The sequence below is a fragment of the Gobius niger genome, assembly GCF_951799975.1.
Source record: "Gobius niger genome assembly, chromosome: 11".
Taxonomy (NCBI): domain Eukaryota; kingdom Metazoa; phylum Chordata; class Actinopteri; order Gobiiformes; family Gobiidae; genus Gobius; species Gobius niger.
In genome coordinates this window covers 6042716-6057961 of record NC_136862.1, presented here as the reverse complement: position 1 = coordinate 6057961, position 15246 = coordinate 6042716, and the positions used below count along the sequence as shown (strand labels likewise).

The 15246-nt window shown below is 41.8% G+C and overlaps 1 protein-coding gene across 1 annotated transcript in view; it reads left to right on the top strand.

Annotated features, from left to right (window-relative positions):
• LOC306969876 (homeobox protein PKNOX2-like) overlaps positions 1-3498 on the top strand; it is a 226586-nt gene extending 223088 nt beyond the window's left edge. The window contains exons 11-12 of the mRNA XM_079565652.1: positions 702-880; positions 3054-3498. Coding sequence (XP_079421778.1) covers positions 702-880; positions 3054-3325 — 451 coding nt within the window. The 3' untranslated portion in view covers positions 3326-3498. The remainder of the gene's footprint in view (positions 1-701; positions 881-3053) is intronic.
• The last annotated feature ends 11748 nt before the right edge of the window (positions 3499-15246 follow it).

Here is a 15246-nt window from a genome sequence, read left to right as displayed (position 1 = left end):
CATACTGACTTGGTTTCCCACCAAAATGAGAGCTGTGCCTATTGTCATAGCAACGCTTTGGGAAGTCAACATAAAACATGGATAATAACATCTTACTACAGCCACTTCTGGTTATAAAATACAGAAAAATAAGTTTATGTTCCTGTCACAGCAGCCATTAACATTTTGATTTCTTCTTTCTAACTGTTCCCTCTTGTTTTAGCTAAAGAGCATAAAGCAAAACACCAGTTTCCTCCACAGAGACTGTTTTGGCTTCTCGAGGAAGTTATAAGCACAAACTAACTAACATTGATTGTTTGTTGGAGGAGAGAGCCACGCCCCCAGCCGCTGACATCACTGGTGCTCGTTTCTTGGTCCAGCTTTTAACTGGTTCCCGACCGGCACCAGATTTTGGAACCAAGAACCAGGACCAGCACCAGCTTGGTGGAAAAGGGCTTACAGAGTCTCTGCTGAATCAAACTGGTTTGTTTTCACCGAGACTACCTGGAGACTCGACTTATTGCCGGGGGACGTACCCGAGACATCTCCATGACCTCTAGTCTCCAACTATGTTTGCAATGTTAAAGTTATTTCAAGTGACAATAACCACCTTTGTGATTTGTTTCTTATAGTCAGGCCAAGTAACTTCTTAGACAAAACCTCTCCATTCTGACTGTTCAAATGCAGATTCTCCACTCCTCACCGCTGCCTCTCGTTCACAGGTTCATCAATGCGCGTCGGCGTATCCTGCAGCCCATGCTGGACGCCAGTAACCCAGACCCCGCTCCCAAAGCCAAGAAGATGAAGTCCCAACACCGTCCCACACAGCGCTTCTGGCCAGACTCCATCGTGGCCGGGGTCCTACAGACGCACAGATCCCAGACGGGGAACAACTCCGACAGTGAGCGCAGACAAAACACACGCCAGAACTTAAAACACGGGATATTCCATGATCTCAAGTCTCAAACTGTATTATTTATGCAGGCGTGTAGCATAACATGGGCAGCTTTATAGCCTAAACTAATCTATACATGTGTGGAACATTGGTAAACGCTTAAAGATCTTTTTATGCTTAAAATATAGAATACATGATCACAAAGATCCCCTTGAAAACAGTTCATCTCAAAAGGCTGTTTCTCTCCATGTTGAATAAAAAGTGCCATGTTTTCTTTGATAAAATTACTGGGAAAGTGCTTATCATAATTGATGCTGATTGTGCTGAAGTTTATATTTTTATTTTTATTGTACAAGTTATCAAAATAAGGCATTAAAATGGTGGAAACCTTGATATAACAAATACAGACACACCCATCAATGATCAACAATCTACCCATCATAGTTCTGAGTTAATCCATTTCATAATAGTGTTGTTTCATAATATTGTTGTTTCATAATAGTGTTGCTCAACGATAATGAACATCTGTTTCAGTAATAAACATCTTCTTTTTCCTTCAGAGCAAAAGTGCCTTAAATCTGCGTTCTGTTTACATTAAGAGTGAGCCTGGTTTATGAAACCCAAATTATTCAAGCTCCTTATTATCAGTCCTTGATTACAGCGTTTATAACATGCACACTTTCCTTCTGTGCTTAAACCTGTTGATGCACTTTATTATTCTGATATCCGTTTTATAACTGGAGACAAATACAGAACTCATCACCTGTCACCACATGACAAAGTTGGCTGGTCTTTAGAAGGGGCTTGTTGGGAAGCTTTATGAGTATCTACAAGTGAACCAGAGGTTACATTAACTGACGTTCAAATGGAGAAAATGCAAATAATAAGCTCCACTTTACATTTGTATTAGAGCCTCCATCGTCCGCCTCTGACACTTTTATGCACAAGTTTATACACATTTCTGTTCTGATGTTTAGTTTTGCTCCATTTATCCTGCGATTTCACTTTATTCCTAATTATTGCCTATATATAGGGTATATACAGTTCTTTAAAAATGCTTTTAATGAGCGATTAATTCATGACGGATAAAAATAGCTTATGATGGCTTTTTTACAACCCTGTCCATCAAAATGAAGGACAGAAATTATCCCTAATGAAACCATTGATATGAACTAAACTACAGCTCAAGTAAACTGTACACACAAGTGTTTAGTTCTAAAACTCGTAAAGAGTGAAACAGGAAAAAGAGGCTTTTCTTATTACGCCGCCCACAAAAGTACAAAGACCTTCACAATTGAACTCTTTAGTGCCTCTTTCACATCTAAAACTTTAAAGGAACAGGCCACCGTTTTTCCCTACAGAGATATGTTCTTACCTTAGCTTAGACGAGTCCAACTTCACCCCCGTTTGGAGCTATAGGAATACTTTGGGAGAGGCCAAATGCTAACAACATCTTTGGTCGTTTTGCGTGACTGAGCGCACACACAAAGATCAGACATTTACGTATCAACTCGTCTAAGCTTAGGTAAGAACATATCTCAGTATGGATGAACGGTGGCCTGTTCCTTTAAAGGGACTATGCAGTATTTAAAATAGTTAAAACTAAGTATTTTCCTCCCCCCTACATGTTTCAGACCTGTTCACCACAACTGCCTCTAAAATCCTGCACTGTCACTCAAAAAGTTGTTACTTCGGGTCTGAAGTGCCATCATGCACAAGCGAACCTGCAGTTACGTAGAAGACCTGAGGTGGCAGTAGTGAGTATAAAATAACCAACTTGCATCTTGTCTCTTTACTAGATTACTGTACTAGATATGTATAAACACATTTGGCTTTAACTTAACCTGTAAAATCTTCTTGTAAATATTGTATCGTTATGCTCTGCTCTAAAACAGGGCACTCGTAAAAAAGAGTCTTGTATTCTCCTTGGACCCTCCCTGTATAAATAAAGATGTGGGTTTTTTTTTGTAAATGACGGCAACATGAGCCAGTTTTATGAAACCTGAGGGCCTGGAGGCTGTGTGTGAATTAATTCAAAGTTTGCATGTTCAGCATTGCACCACTTGATGGCACTATTTCACCAGTAGCTTTTGTTTGACAGCGGTTCGTTGGAGTGCGAGACAGTGCCACCTGCTGTTTGAACATTATCAGTGACACTCTCTCTCTCTGCCCCCCCCAGATCCCCTGAGTATGGACAGCCTGCAGTCCCTGTCCTCTGACTCCGCCACGCTGGCCATGCAGCAGGCGATGCTCGCGGCCGACGACTCCATGGACGGCACGGAGGAGGACGAGGAAGAGGAGGAGGAGGAGGAGGAAGACGAGGAGGAGCTGGGAGACGAGGACGAGGAGGAGCTGGCGGACGAGGAGCAGGAGCGCAGCCGGCACATGGCGTCCGTGAGAGAGGAGCGGAGAGAGCTGCGGATCATGGAGCACACGGAACAACTGGAGTAACGGAGGGCACTCACATGACGTCACGGCGCTCCGCTGTCCCGTAGTGTGGGGGTGAAACGAGGGCAGGTCAAGACGCTACTTAAACTATATTCCTCTGGGTCCAATTATGTGAAGGAAATTTGACTGAAAACAATATAATGGAATAGAGAGGGTGAAGTTGTTGCACTCTTCGCCTTCTTTCGCACAAACAGTAAGTCATAGTTATGAATTTTTAAAGAAATAACCAGGATGTTCACTCCAGCCACTAGGAGGCAGCCAAAAATTCCACACGTGTCCAACAGAGGGCACTGACTTACCTCTTAAAGGGACTATACAGAGTTTAAAATTGTGAAAGTTAAGTATATTCCTCCCCCTACATGTTCCAGCCATGTCCTAATGTGCAGAATGGAAAATAATCCTGCTGGAACTTAATATAGAAGCTGCAGTTACGCATAAGACCTGAGGTGGCAGTAGTGAGTATAACAATGACCAACTTGCATCTAGTCTCTTCAACCCCCACCTGAACCGAGCACATTTTCTCCAGTTTGGCTTTACCCCAAACTAGAAGCGTCTTGAAAAAAGTGTCAAACATGAGACGAAAATAAGGATGAAAACGCAACAAAAGAGCGACGAAAATGTGACGAAAAAGCCACAAAAGAGAAACAGAAAAGTGTTGGAGAAATGTGATGAAAACGTGACACAAAAAGCCACAAAAGAGAAACAGAAAAGTGACAAAAATGCTACAAAAAAGTGATGGAAATGTGTCAAAAAAAGCAATGGAAAAAAGTGCCAAATAAGTGCAGCAACAACGCAAGTATAAAGCTCCATTCAGATGAGTTTTGTAGGTCTTAGCTTTCAAATGAGGCGGTACTGCAGCCTATTCACCTTATTCTGGTAGCCATGAATTGTGCCCGCCCCTTTTCTCCTATCAGTTAACATAGGACTTGGAGAAGTCCACATAAAATCAGTTACTGCACGAAAACGAACAAATGCAAATGAACATTGGACGTTTTACACCAATCAATCGACTAAACATCAGGCCTTAGATTTGGGCAAAGCTGAACTAGAGCATATGCACTTGGTTAAAGGGACTATACAGAGTTTAAAAACCACAACTGCCTCTAAAATCCTGCACTGTCTCTCAAAAACGTGTTTATTTCGGTTCCGAATTGCCGTCATGCACGAGCTTAATGTAGAAGGTGCAGTTACATGTATGACCTGAGGTGGCAGCAGTGAGTATAAAATGGCTAACTTGCATCTAGCCCCTTTAAAGCGTGGGTTGAGAGGTTAAATATGATTAGACAGATACAGACAGAGTTCTACTTTATTCTTACCTGCCCTTCATTTCACTTTTCACCACTCGGCCTCGGAGAACTCTGCGACACCACGTGGATCTCACCGCCGCAAACACGAGGGCGCGAACTTTGACCTCTTCTCATCACTCCGCCCCGATCGGACGAGCCCAGCGTCATTCCGGGGCGTGTTTTTTTGTCGGCCCTTTTCATCTTCAAGACTCTCGTGTGGAGCGCAATCAAAACACAGACACGACCATGATTACAGTGGGTTTTAATGACGGACTCCTTCATTAATTACACGGATAGTGTCGCAGTCGCTCATAGCCGTCCAACAAGGTTAAAAGCAGTTTTACGTTGAATTATTAACTTTCCCGACTGCGCGGGGAGGTTCTGATGTCAAAGGGTGAACGGTCCGCGCACAATCATATCGAGCGTGTCTGTGAAATGTTTTTTTTTTTTGCTTATATTCCTTGTCGATGGTGCCATTTCACCCGAGCCTTTGAATTGCCAGAGTAAAAGACTGTCTAAATTAGCTCAGTGCAAATTCTGGACTGGACTTCATAAAATATTCATCTAAAAGGTCTTTAAAACAGTCGGTTCTCAACTGGTTTGGCGTCGGGGACTCACTATCGCCATATAAGGACAAGCAATGGCCCAAATGAGGGTTGCATTTGCTACAATCAGAGTCAGACTGTTGTGTAGTTGTTTCACAAACATAGCCTCCTTTACCCACCTCTCAAACCATGTCTTGTCTCTGGCTAAAATTTGAACTTCTTTTTCCTCAAAGTGTGGCTTTCAGATTTCACGTGTAGATGCATCCTTTTGAAGAGAGGCTGCTTGGTTTCCCCCGTGTGCTGACATTGTGCACTGTACTCTGTTTGTAGCTGGGTGTCTCATCTTCAGGTCCTTTGTCTCATTCTGATCACGAGAGCGAAGAAGAAGCTTCTGTGAATCAGTGTTAATTTTGACAACATATTTTAATTTAGTTTTAGTCTTAGTCTTTTGACGAAAATGTAATTCGATTTTAGTCGAGTTTTAGTCAAAAAAATATCTTCAATTTTAGTCTAGTTTTAGTCGACTGAAATTCGAAATCGACTGAATTTAGGACAAATCTAGTCGACTTTGCATTGATGATATTCATTATAATCATATTTAATCTTGTTCCTCTGCTTCATGGAGCTGCTCCACATGAACAAAGCTCAGAGCTGTTCATTTGGCAGTGAATTTAAATGATCTGAGGCTTGTCAATAGAAGTTTGGATGATTTTAGTCTCTCCCTTTCATTTTTATTTAGTCTTATTTTACTCGACTTAAATATTGGGACATTTTAGTCATAGTTTTAGTCTCATGAAAAACTTTTAATTTAGTTTTAGTCCAATTTTAGTCGTCAAAAATAACACTTTGACTAAAATTAAGACTGAATATTTTAGTCGACGAAATTAACACTGCTGTGAATAGGGGAGGCGAGTTTATTTGGAGAGCACAATTCATACACAGGCAATTCAAAGTGCTTCACAGATGCATAGAATTACAAGAAAGCAAATCAAACAATAAAACATCAACACGAAGATGAATTAATTACAGTAAAAGGCCAGAGTTCAGATACAATACTTTCAGTTTTCATATGCACGAGAAAAAAAGAACTGTTTTCAGCCTGGATTTGAACATTGTCAGAGTTGAGGCCTGTCTCACATCCTCGTGAAGACTGTTCCAGATTTTAGCTTTAGCCTCAGTGTGTTTAGTCCTGACTCTGGGAACCACCAGGAGGCCCCTCCCTGAAGTTCTCAGGGCCCGAGATGGTTCATACGGCTGTAACATGTCAGGGATGTACTTTGGTGCTAAACCATGAAAAGACTCTTAACAAGCAGAGCTGTTTTAAAGTGTATTCTCTGAGTGACAGGAAGCCAGTGCAGAGACCGGAGCACTGGACTAATATGGTCGTATTTCCTGGTTCTTGTCAGGACTCGAGCAGCAGCGTTCTGGATGTTGGAGACAATGTTCTGGAGACAAATGCATGGATAAGTCACTATAAGTCACTATTCCTCTGATCTGAGCCATGTTTATCAGATGGTACAAAGCTGCTGATGACATAATATTGCTTTAAGGGGATGCCATGAAAAAAAAAACAAGATAAACCAGCTATGGCAGGTTAAAGCAGCTAACTGGACACAACATAATACAGTTTATGGATTCACACATGTTTTTGAGGATCTGTACTTTACTTGAGTAGTATTTTCACTGCATTTTAAAGGTAAATCAATGCATCATTTCCACTGACTCAGGTTTTTGTACTTCGTCAGTAGATAAACACAGAAGTGAATGTCCTGTAGGAACGTTTCAATCCTGTCCCACCAGTTGAGAACCACTGCTTTATTACGATATGGCGTCAGTCACATGACCTTTGCTTGATATATGGATTACAGACGCCATCTTGAGGACTTCTCAGCGTTAAAAAAAGAGAGATGATTTAGGTTTGTGTTCTCCAGCGATGAGCCAGTAAAGCTTTGAATCCACGCACCTATATTTTTCGTTTATCAGATTTCTCCATTACGTTCTGGTGTTGAGAGATGCATATTTATTAGATTATTTCCGGGCGTTTGGCTGAAGGAACGAACAAAAATCTGTCCTTCGCAGTTTGGGTGAAGGAGACGCTTACGATTCGCTTCAGCCGTCACGTTTCCGCCGCCTCGCCAACCCTTTCCTCACCTCGGAGAAACTTTTGCGACGAAGACGAGGATTTTACACATACGATAAACTGCGATGCGATTTCTGCTTTTTTTTTTGGTTTTGTACTAAAGCGCAAGAGGAAGTTTGAAATGTGAAGACGTCTAGGAAACAAGTGAATGTTCTGACTGTTCATCGTGAAGTTTGTTGCTCATAATACCTTTTGCTTTGATTGCTTTTTCTAAATGGATCTTCCAGAGCAAGTGACGGACAATAGGAGATATTTGTATGTCATTTGTACACTTTGTTGTCATAATCTATTGTGTTTCAATAGACCAATTTTAATAATTAAAACATGTAAAGGATTCAGACCCGGCGACGTGCGGTTTCTCTTTTCATTTCCACTTCTTTTTTCAGGTGCTCACTTAAAAAAAACCATCTGCAACGTCCACCGGACTTTCTGGTGCGCCATGACGGCTGTTTAGATTTCAGCTTCCCAGTGCTCCTCGTCGCCCGGTCACCTCGCTTTGTGATTGGCTACACGTCACAGTCAACAGGCTGTGGCTCGTTTGTCCTCAGGGCTCAACACACACCAGGAGAAATCAGGTCAAAACAATCCAACATGTTGAATAACCCTGATTTGAGATCGGAGCGGTGCCAACGTCCCTCCAAGCAGACGACTCTTCAGAGCCATTACGATAATCGAAGGGTCTTTAACCTGTTACCTGCCGTCCCCCTGATCAGGGGGTTAGGCCCTGTCCACACGAAGTCAAGCTGAGGACCAAACGCAAAGATATTTTATCATTCCAGTGTATCGTCCATATGAGCCCGGCGTTTTGGGGGTCTGTAAACGAACATTTTCCAAACTAGGTCCCAGAGTGGAAAGATCTCAAAACGCTCTTTACGCGGCGCCGTTGTTACGACTTCTCTGCAACCTTTACTAAAACGATGACATCACAGCTCCAGAGTGGTGTCTGTGATCCATAATCTACTGACCTTATAATGAGTTTTCCTCATGGATCTATGATGGTTTTACTCCGCTGCTCTTTGCTCCACTGCCGTCCACAAGCCACAGGTGACAAGTAGAAAAACACGAGTCAGTCTGTGTTTTTGGACTGACAGTAAAAGTCACTGACAGGTTTTTCTGCTTTAGTCCCATTACGTCTGAAGAATAAACTCTCCTCCTCGTCTCTTCTGTAGATCCTAAATCCTTGAATCAGTTTAATTTTCACTGTTTACATTCCATGCGCCTCTACATCTTGTTCTATTTTCTGTGTTAGCGTCACAGCGCCTCACACAGGCCTGGAAGAGGAATTGCGCCGTTTTCACAGACCTGAGTCGACCCATGTGGACGCTCACATTTACTGAGCTGGTTTCGTGGTTACAAAGAAAGTTTCTGAAAACATAAGCGTTTTGTCTTCGTGTGGATATAGCCTTAGTGTTAGGGTTAAACAACCCTAATCAGGGTTATGATTAGGGTTAGGAACGGCAAATGATGTCAGTGATGTATAGGTTTGGTTTATTTGGTCAGGACAGTGCATGTAAATGAACAAGCCTTGGGCTAATATCCGTCCCCTCATTGTGCACTCTCAAACACACTCCCATTCATCCTGGCCTATTGTACATGTTTTTAATGGTAGGGGAAACCGGAGCACCCGGAGGAAACCTACACAGACACGGGGAGAACATGCGAACTCCACACAGAAAGGCCCTGTCCCTGGCGAGAATCTAACCCGAGACCTTCTAGCTGTGAAGCACAAGCACTAACTGCTGTGTTACTGCGCCACCCAAGTTGTGTTTCACTCACACATATTTTTAGAAACTATAGAAGGTCTTGGCTTTCAAATGAGGCATCACAGTGGCATGTAGGCTGTAAACTCTCCAGTCCATACGCTTTGAGATTTGGATATAAATAATTCCTAACCCTTGCCCTAAGTTGGCAGGTAACAGGTTAAGATTGTCGTAAGGGGGGAATCAGGGCTAAAATCGGCCTAATTATCCTGGCGTGTGAACCAGGCTTAAGTTATTGGAGAAAAACGGTGCGTTTACATGTACTCGAGTATCCCAGTTATTATCCTGGTTTTGTCTGTGTCCATGTAAATGCTGTTTTCTGATTTCAGTCTCCTCAATAAGCCCCTACCCGGGATATGAAGAACCAGGATTCTCTCTTTGGGATATTTCATCAGAATCCAGACGACTGCGCCGTGTAAACTGATTATCTTTATTTCTCACCGCTGCTGACGTACTGAGCGTGTGTGAATGCGGCAACAGCAGAAAGTTTCCCCACAGTGACCGCTGCTTTTAAAACTTTGTATCTTGTACAAAGGCGTAATCGGGAGAGTTGGGACCTTTCCCGGTGGGCCGCCAGAAAAAAAAATCTATTAATAATCCACTCTCACAGTTGTACTATCACAGGCCCAAAGGCTTTATCTGGGCCCCAGCAGGAGCCTGGGCTGCTGTTTTAGACATAAATAAAGCTACACAAACGTTTTTTTTTTGTCATGTAAAGGGTTTGCAGGGTTGGAAATGTGTGATTCGGTTTAAATGATATAACTCCCACTAGCACCATTGTCTCTTCATCATATCCAGATCACTGTCAGGGGTGTCCAAACTTTTTTCACAGAGGGCCACATACAGAAAATATACAAACAACTGGCGCTCAGTAGAGGTCAGATGTTAATAGGCTGTTCAATTGAATATGCTTAAAGAAAAAACAGTCTTCATCACAGCTTTCTATTAATGGGTTTTCATATATTTTTAACAAAAGTGAAAAATAACACAATTGCTCACCAGCACAGACTGAGATTTAGCTCACAATGACTTAACATGAATCCCCACTGTGGCCCTCATGTTCAATCTTCAAGACAGCAGCGCCACCGAGCGTTAAGACTGAGAATTACATGCAGTCAAGTGCTTGTTTCATATGTGGGACAGGACTCACACACACACGCACAATCTTGTACTGCTATCTTTTTTTTTTCTTTTTATTTGACAATAACAGACATAAAAGACAAACTTATACATTCTACAAACAAAAATGACAAAATGACAATGGACAACATAGGGAGGGAATGGAGGGGTAAGTTGGCAGACAGAGCACAACTTACAAATGCCCTAAAAAGACAAAACACACCTTCCCACATATTGACGCCATACCTGTCAACAAGACAAGACAAGACGGACAAATCATCATGCAGACATTCATAATTTGTTTAACTCAGACAGTTATTTTCATATTTTCCATAAAGGCCATGAATTCTATATATTTGTTTGTTTTAGTGCAGACCATACTAAGTTAAATATGGTAGGGTGCTCTTCGCTCAAGTCTTCGAGCGCTAGAGCTGCTTGTTCCATGGAGAGAAGATCCAAGTATTCTCCCAGCCATTTATCAAGCTGAAAACAATTTTGTTGCGCACCTTCCAATTCATAAGGATAGTGCGCTTTGCTGAGAGAAACGCTGAAGAAATTATTTTTTTTTATTTTTTTTTGTCCACACCCTCCACATTTTTCCCCAAAATGGCTACTAGTGGGCATAACTGGAAATTTACTTTGAGTGTTTGACATAAAACATCTTTAATTTTTTCCCAAAGGTTTTTCACTTCAGGGCATTCCCAAAGTAGATGGATAAGGGTCCCAGTCATGCCACAGCCATGCCAACATACATCTGAGGCACTACTATTCATTTTATGTATTTTCTGTGGGGTAATGTATGATCTGAATAGAATCTTGAGTTGTATCAGCTTGTATCTCATGCATTTTGAGCTGTAATTTGACTGTCTTAGTATGGTCTCCCACTCTTTGGTTTTATTTGTCTCTAGATCCTTCTCCCATTGTTCCATAATAGCCCCGCAACATTCAAAAAAGTCATGACTAAAGTCATAACTTATACAGTCTTGAAACTGTGTTACGGCCATTTACTGCAGTTTGGAGTTGGTGGTCCAGGTACTCATTTGTATTAGTAAATTGGAAACTAGAGAGAATAGCTTTAAGATGCATTTATTGAAAGCCATGCCTGTCACTTAAATTATTTGTACTGCTATCTTAGTGAGGACACTCATAGACGTAATGTATTACCCAGACCCTGACCCTTAAGCCCCTAACCTTAACCTTAACCTCTACACCCAATTCTAACCCTAACCCTAAAACCACATCTTTACTCTCAAATAGTCCTTCAAAGAAGTGAGGACCACCCAAAGTCCTCACTTTCCAGAAATGTCGTCACTCTGTTGGTTAAAAAACTCATACTGGTCCTCAAAATGTCGTAAGTACAGGAGTACACACACACACACACACACACACATCCTTGTAACTCTATCTGAGCGAGGACACTCAAAGACATAATGTATTACCCAGACCCTAACCCTGAACCCTAAGACCCTAATCCTAGCCTTAACCCAATTCTAACCCTAATCCTAAAACCACATCTTGACCCTCTAACAGTCCTTGGAATAAGTGAGGACCAGCCAAAATGTCCTCACTTTCCAAAATGTTCTCACTCTGTTGGTCTACAACTCGTTGATGTCCTCACTTTGTGGGTCTGTACAAACACACACGCACACACGCATGTTTGTAATTCTATATTTGTGAAGACACTCCTAAACATAATGCATTACCCAGACCCTAACCCCCAAACCTAACCTTGACCTTAACCCTAATCTTAACCCAAATCTAACCCTAACCCTAAAACCACATCTTGACTCAGTCCTTCAACTAAGTGAGGACCACCCAAAATGTCCTCACATTCCAAAAATGTCCTCACTCTGTTGGTTAAAACTCACACTGGTCCTCACAATGTCGCAATTACAAGACCACACACACACACACATGCACACAGGGCAGTAGTTTGGACACCCCTGCTCTAGACTAAACTAGCCTGATCTTACCAGACCCTCGCACTCATTTCGTACAGAGGGTCTGGATCTTCACAACTGAGCTCCGTTTTCAGGTGGGTTTGAAACAACAACAACCCAGACGTAACATATAGGGAAATGAGAAAAGGAATAGTGAATAGTAGAGAAACATTCTAAATTAAGATAACTAATAGCTGTTTTTTTTTCTGAGTAGCAGAAGAAGTTTCAACCACGACAACTTCCTTCCCTCTGTAAACTTTCACATGAGACAGGTTCTTGTAATCTTACCAAGACAATGAAACAGCTTCAGGGATGTCAGCAACACAAGGAAATCTTTTTTGACTCTATCTTCTTCGAGGGTCACTGTTTTCTCCGATTACAAAGTGTCTTCAGTGTAAATATTATTGCAGCATCCCGTGTGTGTGGCTGCCTCCCACTCGCTGCTCGGCCTGTGATTGAAGTGTTTGTTTCAGACGGACGCCCAAACTCTCTCCCACCTCTCCAGACGGCTCCACGGGCAGATTAAAGGATCGCATCATCCTGGGCTCCTCCAGAAGTGTGGACTCAGCTCTTCACCCCGAGTCTCTCCTCGTCTCTGCCGCACAATGGAGTTACTGTATTGTTCAGTTCAAACAGTGGGTTCAGGAAGTGTTCATGTGCCTGCGTTTATGCCTATGAGATTATGTTGAAGCCCTGATACTGGAAATGTTTAGTATTGTTGTTGTTTTTAATGATTCTTTAAAAACTCCACACTCTGAAGCAGCACAACTAGGGCAGAAAGCAGTGGTTTCTCATGGGCCCCCAAACCTCTCACCCCCCACTTTAACCAGGCACATTTTTTGTCCAGTTCAGCTTTATCCAAATCTTAAAGGGATATTTCAGGATTTTTGACATAGGGCCTCATTTCCTAGTTATCCTGAGTGTTGCTGATTTCTGGAGATATTTTTTTTGTATTTCAAGCAGTTATATTTGAAGAGCTATGTGGCGCTAGGCTAGTGCAAGGCTAGTGCATTTCTATGGTATCAGCTAGCCTGCATTAAAAACAGTCTGACCCGCTCCACAGAGCACCTGAGGCAAATCACTTATAACACCTGACTAACCCTATAAATGTCTGTGTCGATAGAATCATTTTTGGAATATAACTGACCTTGCATCACATGAATGATCGCATTTTGAGGGACTATTTTCTAGCAGATCCCTCCGCCGCTGCGTAGCTTATACAACCACGAAGCTGATGCTGCTCAAATATAAGGTATTTTAAATGCAAAATGGTTAAAATGACTCTCTGGACACAGACATTTATATGGTTAGTCTGTTATAAGTGATTTGCCTCAGGTGCTCTGTGGAGCGGGTCAGACTGTTTTTAATGCAGGCTAGCTGATACGCGCTAGCCTTGCACTAGCCGAGCGCCACAAAACTCTTCAAATATAAGAACTGCATGAATTACAAAAAAACATATCTCCAGGCACCGGCAACACTCTGGATAACTAGGAAATGAGGCCCTATGTCAAAAATCCTGAAACGTCCCTTTAAAGCTTCTTAACTGGAAAGCTTGGCCAGTGTAACGCCTCATTTGAAAGCTAAGACCTGCATCTTTATTGTTGTTTTTTTGGCGTGTTTTCGTAGTTTTTTTGTCATGTTTTCGTTGATTTTTCATCACTTTTTCATGGCTTTTTTAATGCTTTTTTTTGGCTTATTTTTCTTTGAATTTTGTAGCTTTTTCCATCATTCTTTAGTTGCGTTTTCGTTTGCCGGGTCTCTTTTATTGTTACGTTTTAATCCACACTTTCATCGCTATGTTGACACTTTTTTCTTTTAGATTCATGTAAAGTCGTACTGGACAAAAGTCGGTTCCGGTGGGGGTTAAGTTTTTTTTTCCAAACAATAGTCTTCCAGAACAGAGATCTTCCATGTTTAGGTCAATGGCCGGTGAAGGCCACGGGAAAACTTTTAAGACTGCACCTCTTCTTAATGGTGTTTTCCTTCAGACAATGTTGGAAATAATAATAAACAATTCTTCGTTCTACTATGAAATGTTCCCTCTGCCACATGATTAAATACTATTACTAAACGTTTGCATCTCACAGTAGAACATGGCCTGATTGAGCAAAGGTCAGTTTGGAAAACAAGGCCATCCTCCATCCCATCGATAGGAACACGTTTGGACTGGGGGAGGTTGGGTCACCTGGAATTTTGACTGAGAATCCAAGATGGCTGCCACCAATTGGCCTAAAATGCTCAATGTTAATGTGTATTTGCATAAACGTAAGGTTTCTTCACCTAAAATTCCAGGTGGCCCAAAAGAACATCTTCATCAGGCTGGTGAAAGTGACCAGAATCCATTGATAAAACCTTGACACTGGGTTTCCGCAGGGCATTGAAAGTCATTAGAAATCATTAAATGAATTGTGCCAAATTGAAGGCCTTAAATGTCATTTAAAGCAGTACTCAGTAAGTCGTGCCCCTAGAGGCCATAAGCGCCACTGCAGGTGTCGTTGCATGTTTCGTTTTCTTACTTATTAATTGTCTGTGAGAGTAAATACTACGCTGACAGAAAAGACAAAGTGAGAGAGGGATATTGTACATCCAATTAAAGAATGGTGATCTTTGTTTTTTACTCAAACTTGGCTGTAAATACTGTTTAAGTGGCGCTAGCCCGTAGTTAGCTTTGCCCGTTAGCCTGTTAGCTTCTTCGTGATTCCATTGTGTATTGGTGGCTCCGACCCGGTGCAGGGAAAGATGCAATTGTGGTTTTCTGGCCAGAGACACCAGGGGGGAGATGAGAGACCCTCCAATCATCCCATTAACACTTATATTACCTTCAGAGGGACTACGGAAAGGATTTAATTGGATTCAAAGTGGCATTAAATAAAAATGTATCGGGAAAATTATGACCTCACTGCAAACCTTTTACAGGAGAAGTTCATTGAAAATACCAGAATGATGGTCTGTTTTGTCCAGTTATCTTTCCTTTGTTTGGTGAAATGTTTGCAAATCCTAAGAAGGGAAATACGCGCCATTTTTTTCTGCGTTTGTGGCATTACTATATAGTATTTGGGCATTAAAAATTGCATTAAAACACCTTGAATTTGACAGAAGTTGGCAATTATTACCTGGCCTGGACCTGTGTAAAA